We start from the raw sequence: 16,742 nt of genomic DNA, 5'->3' as shown, positions 1-16,742 counted from the left end.
AAACACTGAATGATTTCTGCTCAGTGTTCTGAAAGGAAGCACGGGCACATCCTGAGTAACCATTATTTCCATGTTATTCCATGATAAAGGAAGAAAAGTTGGTTTACTCTTCAAAAATATGTGCTATCTCCTGTGAAGTATGAGTGTATTCTCATCTGCTTTTTGTCTTCCTCCTCCACCTTTCAGAAAACCCATAGTTCCTCAGAAGGAACCATCTCCACTACTGGAAAAGAAGATTCAGCAGCTAGAAGCAAAATTTGCTGAGTTGGAAGGAGGTGATGAGGACATGGAAGAGATGGGAGAAGAGGAAGGCGATATGACTGAAACACCTTCTATGCCTCAGCTTCAGACCCCGTTAGCTAGTGAATTGGATATAATGCCTTATACTCCACCACAGGTAAGGGTCTTCCTTGAGAAACCTTTACATCTTGACATTCTGCATTTTTTTCCCCAACCCAAATAAATAAAAGAAACTGTAGCATTTTATCATATACACAGAGGAGTTTTATACTTCAGTTTATGAATCTATGGAATAAATTACACGGAACCATTCTGTCATAACTAATGTGATACCCAGGTGATAATATGTAAGTCCATGAAAATATTTGTCAAGGAAATCATTCAATTGAGGAAAATCTAGGGTACATTTTTGTATGATATATTAATGTTATTTTTAATTAGTAGGATTTCAGTGACACTTGTTCAGAAATATCAGGTTCTTATATAAGGTTGGGATGTAAGGGTCTAATTGTAATTCTCAATTTACCTAATGCCCATTTTTAAGATTTTGCTTAAATTTTGAAAAAAACTAGCATTTTGGGTGTTCCGGTTTTGCTACATTTTTAGAAAATGCTGAGCATCATCCTCAAACAAACAAAAAAAAAATCACTTTTTTAGTATTGCATTACCATTCTTACTTGGAAATAAGAACTTGTTAAAAAAGTTAGAAGAACTGGATATCCTAGAAGCTTTAGTATTAATTTGCTGATAAATGGGTAGGAAGTAAAAGAGGAATCATGTGTGGTTATATGCTGCTTGAATGCAGAATGAGTCGTTGCTGCTGCTTAAATGGAGGACTTTTGATCCCCTTTCCTCTCTTGCTGTGTTTCTTACATAAGCCCTGGTATTTTTATGTAGCTGAGTATTGAAGCAGGGTGAGGAACTGCTTTAACAGGAAGTTAACCTAACGAAAAAAGCTTGTTTGCAACTGGATTAAACCCTTTTATCTGTCTCATCACATTGCCACATCCAAGCTAATGCCGGCATTAAAGAGGCAATGGCAGTGACCAGATGGGAACAGGAGAGAGTTTCAGACACTTTTGTAACCAGCAATATGGATTTCTGCCACATTACATTGACTGTGAAGTGACAATCTTATTGGTAGTTGAAGAAAGGATGTGACCGCTGGATAGAAATAACTGCCTTTGGATGTCATGAAAAAGAGTTGATGAAATTGAAGGCTTTAGCTTGGTTTGATTGTGATTTTTGCCATGCAGGCAGACCACCAAAAGGACTTTCCTGTGCAAGGTTGTCTCACTGCTCTTGTTTTAACGTGCTGAATTTCATAAGTAGCGTGAAAACTCTTGCAGAGTATTACAAATACAAAGCATGTTTCCAGCATTAACCAACTAATGTAACACTTTAGGAAGGGGAAGGTAACTTTTTATAAATCAAACCATTACCATTGTTAAGCATGGGAGTGCTGAAAGCAATTTAAATAAGGATCATTGGACATTAAAGATGCCCGCAAACTGACTTCTGCATCATTCACTGTCTTGATCTCCTTTGCTTTCTGTCTTTCTATATAGCTGTGTTTTGCTCAGATTCCCTTGAGAAGTTTTATTTAAATACTAATATATAATATCTCTTTAAAAAGCCAGATTGATATTGCATTATTTTATTTTTTTAAACTGTTCGTAACGGGACAGTCTTGCAGAGCTTTCAGGATAACTGGTGAGAAGTTGGGCTCAATGGATATATCCAACATACATGTATATATATACCTTTAGACAGATGTGAACTCTGAAGTCTAGAACTTGAAGTAAAATTAAAAAAAAACACAACAAAAAAACCCAACCAAAACCCAAACAAATAAGGAAAACTGAAAAGGATCAGTAGCGATGGGTACTAAGAAGTGAAGGATGATACATAAGTGCCCTGGAAGGTTCCTGACACCGCTGAGTTGGAAAGAAAAGACATGCTGTGTCTGAGCTGGCATTCAGAGCACAATTTAACTCTGGTGGAAAGATAACTACATATAACACAGAAATAAACTTTCTTCTTCAGATAATATGTTCTGTCTATGTCCCAAGTGAAAAGTGTCTTTTTGAACAGAGCTCCTGGATCAAAGGCATGTATTTGCTTCATGTTCTCTTAAACATACAGAGTTTTAACAACTGTTAAACCCCAGAACTTCTAAACATTTTTTTTCTCCTGATAACAAAGAAGCTCTTACTACACCTAAGGATAAAAAGAGTCAAGACAAATGAATATGTGGTATTGTGGGGCTTGACAAATAGGTGGATGATGCTCTCCTGCAGTTTGCTGTGAATCAAGTCAAACCTAAAGAAGAAAAAGATGTGCAGCTTCATGTTTTGCTTTAGCAGTCAGTATGTCTGAGAAAAGGCATACAAGGGGGTCCTGGTTTATTTCTTCTCTTAGCACATCTAAAACTGAATATGCAGTTATCTGACTAAAATGGAAAAGATTCTGTTCATTTAAAAATGGTTGTATTGGGGATGTAAAAGAATGGAGAATACAAGAACCTAATTCAGAATTCTTACAGTTTCTCAAAGTCTTGTTTGCCCTTCCAGACTGATGGGTAGGCTTTTATGTTAGATTACTGTTACCAAAACTGTTGCAAGCACTGTGAAGGCAAAACCAGATTATAAACCTGTAGCTATCTAAGTGCAGATGTATAAAAGGCCAAATGTATCATTACATTTTCCTGTTTCTGAACTGAGAATTCTCCATCTGCCAATGTGGGCTTGCCTGAGAAGCCAGGATGAATTGTACGTGCCTTGTGTCTCACCCCAGAAACTGCATGGAGTTTTCTTCACTTCCTCCATCTTACAGACAAACCTAGAAGACTACCTTCCAAAAAGAGAAGTGTTGTCTTCAGGTTCATAATGAAAACATTAAGGGTTGATTGCCATTTAAATATTAATACAGTGAAGTTTGGAATAACATGCAAGTATGCCTCAGTTTATCCACTGCCTGGCTTAAATTGATGAGCAAGACTTTTTAAGCATCTTGGTATTGCTGAAACTTTGTTTTTACCTGAGAGAATGTTGAACTGTGGGGTGAAAGTGTCAAGTAGAAGGAGTTAGGAACACGGCCGAAATGTCAGCATAGGAAGAAAACAGTTGGATATATTTTTCTTTCATTTTTTCCCCAACAGGTATTTGGAATCAATTACACTTTTCAAGATATAAGAAATTTGTAATGTTTGGGATATGAAAAAGGCCTTTTGAGGGTTTAGGTATGATAATACATTTGTGGTCCTTATTGATCAGAATATGAGTGTATTATGGTCTTCTGTGACAAATATAGGTGGAAGGAGCCTTAAAAAGGGGGCTTCCAGCTGTGGTATCTCAGTGATGGTCAGAATAGGTTAAATTTTTTGATGTGTGGAAACATCAAGGAGCTCTCAACAGGAGCATCCATGGTGGAAAAAGCAAAGAAGCAGAGTTTTTGTTACTCATCAACATAAGAATGTGATGTGAACCTGTTGTACAGCTCAGCAGTGATAGCAAAACTGGGCTTTGGTTCTTTCAGGGAGAAATGGCTATTTATGTTATGAGAGGTTAACACTGGAGAGAAAGGAAAGTCTGGCAGGCAAAGCAGACAGCATTTAGGGATGAGAAGAGTGGAAGATGGAGCCAGGGAGGGTAGGGGTTACAAAGACCGAGGAGGAAAGGGGGAAGTATTTTCCTAAAATGTGCAATGACAAACAAACAGTTTTACTCCACTTGTGTTGGCAATATTTCTGAACAGCATAATGGATGAAATCTGTGACATAACACATTTACTCTTATTCTCTTCTGGCCTTCCAAATATTCACTTATTTGCTACTCAGCCTTAGTCCTCTCGTTCAGTTTGGAGTGATTTTTAGCTAATAGTAAGCATTCTGTGTTATCTTACTGAGAATTTTTTGAAGACTCAGTTATAAAGGTGGCATTATGTATGGAAGGGTTGAAAAGCATCAGAACATTGTGATTTGTTTTTTTCCTTCTCCTGTGTGCATTTCATAACTGTGTATATGCTCCTGTCATGCATCAATAGATGCAGTCTCTCTTTAGGGGCTGTAAGGTTGGATGGTCCTTATGCAAATATTTTCAGGAGAAATGCGGAAATATTTTAAAATACTGTTTCTTACAGATTTGAATCTTGTATGTCGAGAAGCTTCTCTTTTGTACACTTGTGGTCATAACTGCTTTTTCTCACAGTCCACTCCCAAGTCTGTTAAGGGCAGCACCAAGAAGGAGGGATCAAAAAGGAAGATCAACATGAGTGGGTACATCTTATTTAGCAGCGAGATGAGAGCTGTGATTAAAGCTCAGCACCCAGACTACTCCTTTGGAGAGCTCAGCAGGCTTGTAGGAACTGAATGGAGAAACTTGGAAGCAACAAAGAAAGCAGAATATGAAGGTAAATAAAAACTAAGATGCTAAACTCTTTTCTGCTTTTTTTTCTTTCTCAATGTGTTCATTAATGTTATTCAGATGACGGGTTTAATAAAAGAAGATAGTTATGCTTGTGTTCTGGACGTACTTTAAAGAGAAGTTCATACTGAGAAATGAGTGAAGAGGAACAGAGAGTATGTTTAAGTTATGTAGCGCACAACTGATAATTTAAATGTCTTTGCCACAAATAACCGAATGAACAAAGACCAAGAAAATGGGGACAAATTAGAAGTAAAGGGGCATGAAGCCCCTGAGCTGGAAGTCAGTTGGAAGAATGGTTTGTGAAAGTTTCCTTAACGGAGCACTGAGGGTAATTTTGGACAAGAAGCTCTTCAGAGCTGTAGCAGCAGGTAAGAAGGCTTACAGCGGAGCGGGAAAAAGTTCTTTGATTAACAGTATTTAGAATCCTAAAAAGCTTTGGTAGAATAAAATCAAGGATATAGAATCTGTTATGATACTGTAAATTGACCTCTTGTTCAATCTCAATATTAATCAACTGTTGTAACTGATTTTGCTGAGAGATTTCATATCCTGAAGTAAGCCTAGGAATATTTCATAGGCATGAGATACTTTAGACCTTCCTTCCTTTCTTTCTTTCTTTCTTTCTTTCTCTTTCTTTCCTTCTTTCCTTCTTTCCTTCTTTCCTTCTTTCCTTCTTTCCTTCTTTCCTTCTTTCCTTCTTTCCTTCTTTCCTTCTTTCCTTCTTTCCTTCTTTCCTTCTTTCCTTCCTTCTCTCTCTCTCTCTCTCTCTCCCCTCCCTGCCCTCCTCCCTCCCCCACCTCCCCCCTTTTCTCTCTTTGTATCTCTCTTTCCCTCTCCCCCTTCCTCCTGGTGACTGTGTTTCAACTTTATTTGATTAAATAAAACACAATGATCCTTAACAGTGGGCCCATACCGAAGCCAAATATGTTGACTTAACATCCATAGTTATTATTCTACTTAATGATGTGTCAACACTTCCAATATAAAAACCCATTTTTTTTTAAGCAACTGTTGCAATTTTATTGGAAGAAATTGCTACTTTGGATAGGAAAGTTTCAACACCCTGGAAAGTTATTGCCCAATTAAGTTATAACTTTGCTTTTGTAAAAATGAGATTTGATAGGTTTTCTGCATACTCATAACTTAAAAGCAGCTTTGATCTTCAAACTAGAAGTTTGCATGGTATCACTTTCCACTCTCAGCTGCCTCAGTCCTTTCTGAATTTGCAGTAGTACCTCTTTGCAGTACTGGAGAGTAATACAGCACCACTCAGCTATGTGCAAGTTTTCTTTGCAAATGCTGTGAAGGGAAATGGTAATGCTCTTCCTTTGTGAAAGTATTATGGCCTTACTTTTTTCCTGTTGTAGTTTCCTTTTACACCCTTCTAGATGCATGTGGTATCTTTTTATTGACAGATCCCTCCTCACAGCCTAATTCTTAAGCAGTAGGATGTCATCGCTTCCTAGCTTAGAGCAGCTTGACGTCTTGCAGTTCTGCAGGAAAACATAGCTGTAATGTGATGGTAGCGACAGTATCTGTCCACTGTGTTAATGATTGCCTACATGCTTCCATTTTAATCCTCTCAATTAAAATTTGCCAAAGCTTTTGGGCTGCAGTTTCTCTGGCTTGGTGTCTGCCCAGAACTACACTTAATTTTATTTGTTTTTGAGGGGTTGGGATGGGGTTATAAAGCGTCCAAACTGTGTTTGCTTATGACCGGTGAAAGGAGAGAAACTCCTTCCACTGTGACGAGTCAAAAATCACGTGCTCTCTAGTGTGGATGTGCACCAGGGAGCAGGGAACGGGCATGGTTTGACATGTCAGTGAAAAAATGCTTTTCCATGTTCTGGTGAAAAGTAGTTTGCATTTTAGATCCATTTTGACCCACTGAAAATTTCATTTGGTATATGTGCAGGGTAATAGTTGTTTTTTTAGCAATATTTGAGCAAAGAACAGGTTGCATTGGAGATGCCTGGAAGGCTAACTGCACTGTGAAAACTCCTCAAAATAAAATAAAATAATGCATGGATTGAGGTAAAGGCCTGTTTTAACAAAAAGCTCTGTTCAAAGTGGAAGGTCTCTTTCCCGTCTCTTGAGATGTGTTAGAAATGTTTGAATGATCTCAAGTGCTGGCCTAAACAATTTGGGTTTAGTATTGAGTATTATGGTGAATGCTCAAGGCTGAACTTTTAGACACCTGCTACGGTTCCCTTTTGGCAGTGTTGTTTCATCTGTTAGTTCCATGGCAGTCATGGCTTTCATAGAGGCTAGGTAAAACTCAAGTACTGTCCTACATCAGGTCCTTCTTCAAAGCTCAGCACTCTGAGGTCTGATAAAGCTGACACTTAACAGTAATTTCTCATTCATCAGAGTGTCTCCAGAACTTTTGCTTTTGTCTGACCATTTTTTTTAAGCTGGCCAAAAGTAAGTGAGAGTCAGAACAGCTGCTTCATCTTTTCCCCAAATGCTTGCTCTGCTCTGAAGAGGATTTTTCTACTTCAGGATCTACCTTTAAATGTCTTGTGTATTTTGTGCTCAATCACATATAAGTTGCCTGTAGTAAATTTAGGAGTTTCTGTGCGTCGTCATCTCTTCCTGAAATGACAGAAGTGAAAAGAAGGAAGGAAATTACTTTGGAAATTAAACTGGTCTTTCAGTGCATGGAGGTAGCACTAGAAGCTGCACAAACAGATTCTACAGGAGACAAAAGCATGATAGACGTTCGAAGTCATATACTAGAGAAAATGAATAACATTGGCAGGATGTACTTAATCTCCTTGATGAACTTCTTCTTAGCCTTTGTTTGACAGAGGACCTTGTTTGCCGTTTTAGTGGCAGTTTTCATCTTTCACCAACTGCAAGAGAACTTCTAGCCCTGCGTTCATTGTTATTAAAATTTGCTGGAGATGTATGCTGCATTCATTTATTCTTTGTTGTTCCTCATCGCGTCAGTCAGATACAACGTTCAGAGTAAACAAATCAGCAACTTGCATGCCCCGAAAGCACCTTGAGTGGGCATTCAGTATATCCTTTTTTGTTTGCTTGGGTTTTGTTTTTTTCTTTCTTCTTCCCATGACCTTTTACCCTTCCCTTAATATAAAATTATCCTCTGGTCAGATCCCCCTGCAGTAGATCTTTTGTTCTTGCAGTCACAGTGAGAAACTTGATTGAGATAATGACCACATTCATCGTACAAAGGACACACATGGCCTCCAGTGAGCAGCACAATGTGAGTTAGACATCTTCAGAAAAAAAAAGAAGGAAAAAAAAAAAAGAATTAGTAGCTCAAAGGGGACCAAACGGGGAAAATGTCAGAAAGAGGCAGAGAAAAATATTTTTGGTTCATCAGACTGCTGCTTGTTATGTTCCAAACACTAAGGACCTATCTACACTAGGGAAACTTTGCAAATGCTTCCCAACTTTGCCACCATTTTTCAGCTGCATCAGTAGTAAAATATATGGGGAGCCCAAGAATAAACGGGCCACCGGCTGGCACTATTATCTGCTATTTGCATCTTATTTTAGGGCACGTCTGGTAGACATGGTGCTTAAAATTCCTGCAGCAGCTGGTAGCGGATCTAAGTGAGAGCTGCTGGTCTTGGCTGCAGCTGGTTTAGCTGGGCCAGTGGTGTCAAAGGAGGGAACATTTTGCCATGTTTTCCTAGTGCGGACTGAGCCTAGTGCTGGACTGCTGCTTCATGTTGGTAACACTGGTGTTATTATCAAATTTGTTCTTTGATTTTTAAATTTTTATTTTATTATTTATTTATTTATTTTTTAGAAAGAGATAAAACTTTGTGGAATATTTTTCATGAAAGGTTCTCTAAAAGTCTTAGCTGCAGCCACATGAAATCAAATCATATGCTGTATAAAAAGATTCATCTGTTCTACTTTATATTTGACTAAACTATGCCAGTGTTTGACTAGTCCTTTTTAATGAACAGATAATATTTTGAAATTCTGGGTTACAAAACAGAACTGAAAATCTAAAATACTTTTACAGAGCGGGCAGCTAAAGTTGCTGAGCAGCAGGAGAGAGAGCGAGCAGCACAGCAGCAGAATTCCTCCCCCCGGGCAGGCACTCCTGTCGGGGCTCTTATGGGGGTGGTGCCGCCACCAACACCAATGGGAATGCTCAATCAGCAGTTGACACCCGTTGCAGGTAAAACGTAGGAGCTATGACCATTTTTTCCTCATCCACTTTATCAACCCCCTTCATAACTCTGAACACTCTCTTGGGTCACTTTGTTCTTACGGAAGAAAAAGCTCAACCTCTTCAGTCTTTCTTCATAATGAATATACATAACCGCAGTGGTAGCCTGGTAGTCCCACATTACTTGCTTCAGTAGTGAGTAGCCTGTTGAAAATGTAGGGAAAAAGGGTCCTCCTTATGCAGTAGTCCTGTTCGGTTTGTGTGCAGTCGTATTTATTCACTCTACTTTGCAGAGTTCATGTTTAGCCCTGCTATGGCAGGAGGGGAGCGAGCTAAATAGTCTTCTAGTGCAGGCAGCATCAGTGGAAGTGGTGAAGTAGGAAGCAAATTATTACTTTTTTTAATTGTCAGGAAGGTGAGAGGCAAACAGAATCCAAACCAGATTTTAAATCCAAGCAAAAGCTTTTACAGAATTGTCGATTAGACACCAGTAACTAGAGCAATTTAGGATCTAGAGCCACTGCAGAAACAAATATGAAATGCCAACATTGCTGGTTTATCAGGTGATTTTTCAGAATAGAAGTGAGCTTGGAGAACTCTTCCACGAGGTCCCTGTTGCTGGGTATTGTGCTCGTTAGCACTTGAGTTCATAGGGAGTATGTTCGGAGTAAGTATTTTCAGTATCAGATCTGAAGACAGTGTAGTCCACTGGAGATTCTTGTATGGGAATCAGCCATACATCAGTGAGAAAGTGAATTGGTTATGACCTGATAGGCTGTTTTCTTTCTCCCCTTTCTAATTAAAATAATTAGATTACTTCAGTCAAGGTCAAAATAGCGCCAAGTAGGTAAAAATGAGTATTTGGAGAGGGGTGGTTTTGAGTTTTGGGGTTTTTTTAACTTTCCCTTAGGCATTCCAATTATTCCATTTATTTTTTTGTCATTTTTCTTTTTGTTTCCTGTCTCATAGGCTGTGGCCATATTTAGAGCTGACAGCCTGAAGTGTTTTTCATCACAGTCTCTAAATCCCTTTTCAGTAAATAGGCTGCACGGATGTTTAAATGAAGGCACATTCCTTATTTGGTTCATGGTCTCCAGATTACAAAGCATTTGTTTACGCTGAGTTGCATTTTTCTTTTGGTTTTTTTCACTTTGTTCTTGATAATTTTCCTCTGAACTGTTTGCAGTTGGTGTGTGTTTGTGTGGGTGTGTACACATCTGTACTTACATTAAGAAAAAGAAAAAAGGAGTTCTCCAGTGCTGATCTCTTTTGTGAGTAACCTATTTCAATCTAGAATATGTAGAAATACCATCCTCTTGTGGTTGCGGTTTCTTGCTTTGGTTCTTGGTTTTTTGGCATTGAGTTACTTGTCCAATTTTTTGGAGGTAGGTGTCGATGGACTTACTATTAAAACTTCCTTAAAACTTTTCCAAAAACATGCATACTGCAAACTACACATGCTAACTTCCTGCGGCAGCCTCTTCAAAAGCAAAACTGTATTTAAGACCATCATCTTATTCAAGCAGTTAGACATTCAAGCCTCTTCACTTTGGCATTGTGAAATACTTCCTTTAAGTAGATGATCAAGTGGATCTTTTTAAATTCTTTTTAATTTTGTGGCTCATTTCAAAAATACCGTCTTTCATCTCTTGGTTTCCACAAGTCTAACTTAGAGGTATCTTACGCTGTTGAGACCTCTTTCACATCCTTCTCCATCATTTGATTGGTTTTCTCTAGTTCAGATAACTTCTCCATCGCAGAAGCTCATAGAACTTCTTCATGGCTCATGGGTCCAAGAAATCTGGATGCCTTCTGAGATGCATTTCTCTTAGCGCTCAGCGCTCTAGTTTCTTGTAAATTTAGGCATTACAAAAGTTTATTTAATCTTACATTGTTATAGTAAAAAATGGGAGAACAAGTAATTTTAAAGACATCATAAATCACATCTGTGGGAGCTGGAGATATTTTGCCCATGTTTACTAGTTTAAAATCAAAGTGGTAACTCATACATGGGGTATGAAAGTGGCCGCTCTTACAACCTTGTGATGAGCTACACGAACTGGTTTCTCACGGAGATTGGATGACAACTTTATTAATGCAGCCAGTTGTTCAGTGAGTATTTTATTTCAAAATGTAGAAATGAGCTTTCATGATTGATAAATGTGGGTTTGTTTCGTTGGAGGTGTTTTGTTTTGTTTTAAAGCTTCAGATGTGTATGTAAATGCATTGAAGATATGATTGCAGCTCGGGATGCACTGGAAGTACCAGGCAGTAGCTACAGTAAAAGCTCTTTATTCTAGGGATGCTTTTGCTGATTTTCTTCTTTTACTTTTTCCATTAGAAATATGGATTTCAGTTATGTTAAAGAGGTACAGATGAGCTTCCTGGTATTTGAAATGGGTACTGAAGACCTATTTAATAAGTATCAATCTAGATGTCCTGTGGAAAGTGAAGGTTTGAGAGAGAGATACCAGGTTTTTTGTTTTCTTGTTGTTTGCTCCAAGCAAGCTTTTGGAATTTTAGGTTTCTCAGCTTTGTAACTCTTCCTGAAGAAGTGACAAATTCAGCTTGGATTTTGTAGCTGCTTGATCTGTTTCGATCCTGAGCTTGTGACAGCTTTGTTTTCAGTCAAAGCAGGGGTGAGTTTTTGGCCAGTCTTATTCCAGAAATCCCTTTTCTGAAAGTTTCTTTTATGAGTTACTGGAAGTGTGGCAAAGACTCAGTAGGTGCTTTCTTGGAACAGACTATAGAAGCCCCAGCAGTTTTGCATTTCTAAACTTACCTCATCTCTCTAGACCTGCTTCTGTCCTCTGTCATCTTTTCATTGTCTTTCCAACCCTTTTCCTTGGTTACCTGGCAATGCATCCATTTAAATTAAAACAGTCAAGGGACAAGCAAGTTACATTACAGAGCCTAATAAACATAGTGCAGTTAAATATTGTGTAGGTTCACCTCATGGATAGCAACAAACTTGAACCAAAACCAGAATAAGCTCTAAATTGTCTTCCCTCACATGCAGAAAACTAAATTTATGAGTAGCAGCACCATACCGTCTTCATCGTATCATTGATTTTCCTATAAAGACACCTTGAAGACATTGACAGTGAAATTCTGTGAGGGACTGCAGGTGCTCCTTGTAAGTCCTTTTACTTTGATCTAGTGCTGTGAGCGTAAATTACTGCAGCCCAGCACATCCAGTGCTATCAGGTTTAAAATTTTAGTTACTTCCTTAGTTCATACTGGAGGTGGTTTAATAAAAATCACCTGTCACTGCCATTAGGTTTAAGTATGTGAATGTTGTAGGGCTTTTGTATTTTGCATAAGCACTGCAGAAAAATGTATAGGTTTTTGTTTTTGTTCCAGTTGGGTTTGGTCTCTGAGCTAGCCCACATAGCAGGGCTGTACATGAAGCTTGTATGGTTAGTGTTGTGTTTGTAATCTGTATGCAGATGGCAGAGCTTTAAGCTGTATTAAAATTGCTTGCGTTAGTAACATTTAATTGTGGCTGAATTTATTCCTTGTGTTAACATATCTGAATATTCAGCATTTATTGCCCCATGAGAAACATACAAATACACTAAATACTAATTCATCAGAGGTATAGTGTTTCATATTTATAACTTTATTTTTAATTTTTGTTCATTTTTGCAAGATACTAATTGTAGTATCGTAGTATCGTCTTGCTGTACTAAAGGTGCTTTTTTTTTTTTGTGGATAGTGCATGTCTTACTGTGTAGATCATATTGCATGTTATTGATGCATGTTTGAAATTTGTTGTGTCCTTCAAGGCATGATAAGTGGCTATCCACCGGTGCTGCCACCTTTGCAGGGCCCAGTTGATGGCATTGTTAGCATGGGCAGCATGCAGCCACTTCACCCAGGGGTGCCCCCACCCCACCAACTTCCGCCAGGTATGCCAGGCATCCCAGGCATCCCACCACCCGGTAAGAATGTCATCCTCATTCGCTCAGTATTTCATTTTCATGTACTTGCCATTTAACCAGTTGTTACAGAAATTATCTGCATCTTATTTTCATCATAGCTTTTGTTTCTGAACATTGCAGGTTTGTTTAGCTGCAGCACACACAATGCACTGCTGAATATATGAGGTATATGCAAAATGTTGACAGAATGGCATGTCCAGTAAACTGACAGGGAAAGGTTACTGGAGAACATGATGCTGCTCCAGCAGTAGTTTTGCTCCAGCCAAAAAACTTGACAATTGTGCTTGAGTTTATAAGAGGTCTGAAAAGCTGGAATCAGTCTATTCATATCTTTATGTCATTTGAACATCATCCTTCCACTCCTCCTTTTCTTATTTAAAGTGGGATTTTAAATGAAATTTATTGCTCTCATTCCTTACTGAACTCTTTTTCAATATGTTAATGTTTATCAGTAGTCAGACTGCACTTAAATGTACCTGGTCATTTAAGACCCCTTGGCCACTAGAGCACAGTGTTCAGATTAAACCTTGTTGACACAACAGTAACTGGAAACATTTGGGGATAAGGTGAACTCAGTATACTATTGTGGCCAAACTTTGAACTGATTTTTGAGAGCGTATCTACTACATGTTTGCCACTTTTTTGCCATACTTTTGATGAAAAGTGAGGCTGAATAAAACATAAACATTTTTCCAGTGTTAATGCCATTAACATGTCCCCATTATGGGGAAAAATGTTGATCTGCCCTCTGATCCTGTTTTCTGCTGATTCTTTCAGTTCTTACCTCTGATAACTCGTGTGCTTATTTAAAAGATGTGTATGCCATATGTTCAGCAGTTAAACAAGCTGTGGACAAAAGTGCTCTTGTTGGCCCTACCCCACTTGCAACTGTGTTTATCAGAAGCTCTGTTAAGGAGATTTTATCTGTGTGTAAATTTTTTTGGGTTGGTTTGCGGATTTTTCCTTGTTTTTTTTTTTTAAATCCATCAGTATTAGGTGTGCAGCTTGCATCTTCGCTGGTGTGTAAGATTCACCATAATGTCACATAGAGGGAGTAGGAAAACGGCTGTGTGTCTGTGAGCCTGTCTCCGACTCACCAAGGCAGTGACAAGTAGCACACATCAGCCAATACAAATGGTTGGGAGGTGAATCCAGGACAATGCATTTCTTTGAAGAGTTTTTCCCGCTGGAGAGGTGGGCTATATGTATGGTGTTTAAAACTGAGAGGATATGGATTAGGGAAAAAATAATGCCTAGCAATGGAGGACCACATGTGAAGTGGTGCTAAATCGGGTGGGGTGGGCTAAGGGTGAAGCCATGCTCTGATGCTGGAAAAGTAAGGGTGCCCTCCTCCAGACTTCTGGTTTGTACAAAAAAACCAATCCGTGCCATATTCCACAACTTGTATTATCAATGTTTTTCCCAACTTATGACTTGCTGTTAGTACAGATGCGTTTAAAATGGGGGCCTAGATCAAATGGAAAATGCATTTGAAATATGCTTTAGAGTGCACAAAGCAGTGGCACATCTTTTGATCACTGACACAGAAATTTGCATGCAAATTAAACCCTCAGGCAGAGCATAGTTAGTTTGCAGCTTTTCCAATGAATGAATATGAGAAGTGGCATACACAGAAAGAAAAGCAGCAGCACGCGTAATTTTCATTTTTTCAGACCAAAGCATCTGTATGTAAAATATCAGGAACTGCATGACTCTCGTTTAGATTTGTAAATTTTTGTATGTAAGGTTGACAGGAGTGTTTTCTGCTGCACTCTGTGCAATAGGGAAAAGCCTCAATATGTTTGAGAAAAACTAACAGTTTTTATTTTTTAAAAATTTATTTTAAATGTTCATTGGTCTCATATATAAGGCTATTTAAGCTTAACATGCTAATTGTGTTTTATATTAGTGAGATCTAACAGAATTTGTGCAATGGCTTGGATTTCTTCCTGCTGTGAATGTATTTTATAATACTGAACACAAGGAAATGTTAAATGTTACTAAAGCAAACCATCATTTCCTTTCTTAAAGGATTTCAGGAAGATCCTGTCAAGCTAAAGGCACATATTATAAATTAAAAGATTTAGCCTGGCAATCACTAAGTAATGTGAAAAACCCCTGAAAACCGAAAATTATTCACTTTGCATTTCTTTAATTAAATTAATTCAACAGGCCACATATCAATGTTTGGTAGTTGTCATGTTGGTTTTTTTTGTTTTCCATTCAGAAACTTCTAAAGTGGTTTTTTTATTGGGGGAGAAGGGGATATTTGAATATTATACACTTGCTTAAAATAACTGTGAGCAATGATATCAAAGCATAAATTCTTACTGTAGAAGACCAAAGAGGTATTTGTCACTGCTCTGAAATAAGACTAATTTTATATTTTGAAATATAGGTGTTATAGGCCAAAATGTGTCCCCCATGGTAGGGACCCCAGCGCCTGGAGCAAGTCCTTTTGGACAGCAGGTGAGTCGTTCTTGCATTATTTATGAGGCTCTAAGGCTCTGAATTAGCTTTTGAACATCTCAGTTAAGACAAGTAGGGATTCACGTAGCCTTTCCCAGGGAGAACATAAATCAAATGTACATCGATGTATTTAGAACAGTTAATATCTTACCCTCAGAGTGTGTGTCTGTATTTGTTGGCTGGATTGTTATTAGACTGATCAGGTTCTGCCCAGTGGGATAACTTCTGCAGTATAAGCAAGATTGTTTTGTTTTGTTTTCCTTCCACTGAACTAAGAGGAGTCATTTCAACACACTGTTGAGCTGCTGATAATTTAGGGTTTGCATGCTTTGGTGATGCAGAGATGATGCTGTCCGCTTTCTCAGCCGTACCTCTCAGTAGGTAAAAACTGTTTTGTTTGCTCCCATGTTTCACAAACTGAAGAAGCAGATGTTCATCGGCAGTTCAGAATTTGTGAGTTTGGGTAACACATGATGATCAGATGTTCCAGTGATTAATACAGATGAAGTGTTCAGCACACTTCCAGTTTATTGACTAAATTTTTGTGTCGTAAAGAGAAATGTGATTTTGGTTAGAGGGTGTGAAGAAAACTGGAAGTTGAGTGAGAAAGTAGTAAAGTGTGTATGTCATGACATTGAGTTATTCCAGACCACAGGATATCTGTGCTAAGAGTTCTCAGTACTGCTTCTTAATCACGATGGTGGGAATTCTTCTGTGTGACTATGATTTATTTGTGTGCCTGCAATTGTTGCCTGACAGTGATTAGCATTTATTCTGTGGAAGTATCCCAGTTGTCCAAGGATCAGGGTCAATTTGGAGTAGATGTTTTAGAGAGAAACGCTGCACTTCAAAGACCACATGGTTTATGATCAAATTAGAGAAAACATGAAATAAAAATGAGGCAAAAGGAGTAATTAAGGGTAATAGGAGGGAGGATAAATGGTGATAATAATGAGAATATTTTTACATAGATTAGACATATGAGCAATGTTGTCTGTTAAATATGAATATGGTTTGTTTGCACGTCCTCTCTCTCTGCATCTCGGTGACCCCAAGTCCTGGATGAAGTGAGCATCTTCCAGAGAAATTATGCCTTTGCTCATAACCTGCTTTGAAGCTCCAGTGTATGAGGATGATCTGATGCACAGATGCAAAGCGGCTTCCCTGCAGTTCCTCAGAAGTGATCTCTCCATCACTTTGTCTTTGCAGATAGGAATCCTTGGCCCACCGGGACAGCAGGCACCCCCTCCGTATCCCGGCCAGAGCCCAGCGAGTCAGCCGGTTATGCAGCAGCCCACAACTCCCATGTTCGTCTCCCCTCCACCAAAGACACAGAGGCTTCTTCATTCTGAAGCCTATCTGAAATATATTGAGGGGCTTAGTGCTGAATCAAATAGTATTAGCAAGTGGGACCAGACCCTTGCAGGTAAGGCTTTTGATACAGAGTGGGATGTTTCCAGGCAGAACACACTTGTTTGTAACAATATTTTTTGCTTGTATGGAAAAATG

The 16,742-nt window shown here is 38.6% G+C and overlaps 1 protein-coding gene across 14 annotated transcripts in view; it reads left to right on the top strand.

The window, feature by feature from the left end:
• PBRM1 (polybromo 1) overlaps positions 1-16,742 on the top strand; it is a 66,805-nt gene that overhangs the window by 46,456 nt on the left and 3,607 nt on the right. For 6 of the 14 annotated variants that reach the window (XM_074836393.1, XM_074836398.1, XM_074836396.1 and 3 more), the window contains 6 exons: positions 187-397; positions 4,449-4,650; positions 8,671-8,829; positions 12,609-12,764; positions 15,163-15,233; positions 16,443-16,659. In XM_074836393.1, the coding sequence (XP_074692494.1) occupies positions 187-397; positions 4,449-4,650; positions 8,671-8,829; positions 12,609-12,764; positions 15,163-15,233; positions 16,443-16,659 (1,016 nt within the window). Of the gene's footprint in view, positions 1-186; positions 398-4,448; positions 4,651-4,724; positions 4,924-8,670; positions 8,830-12,608; positions 12,765-13,754; positions 13,958-15,162; positions 15,234-16,442; positions 16,660-16,742 lie in introns of those variants that run through there. The other 8 variants (XM_074836402.1, XM_074836401.1, XM_074836407.1 and 5 more) reach the window with 5 other exon arrangements.

The sequence above is a fragment of the Strix aluco genome, chromosome 11, assembly GCF_031877795.1.
Source record: "Strix aluco isolate bStrAlu1 chromosome 11, bStrAlu1.hap1, whole genome shotgun sequence".
NCBI lineage: Eukaryota > Metazoa > Chordata > Aves > Strigiformes > Strigidae > Strix > Strix aluco.
This window is presented reverse-complemented; position numbering and strand designations above follow the sequence as displayed.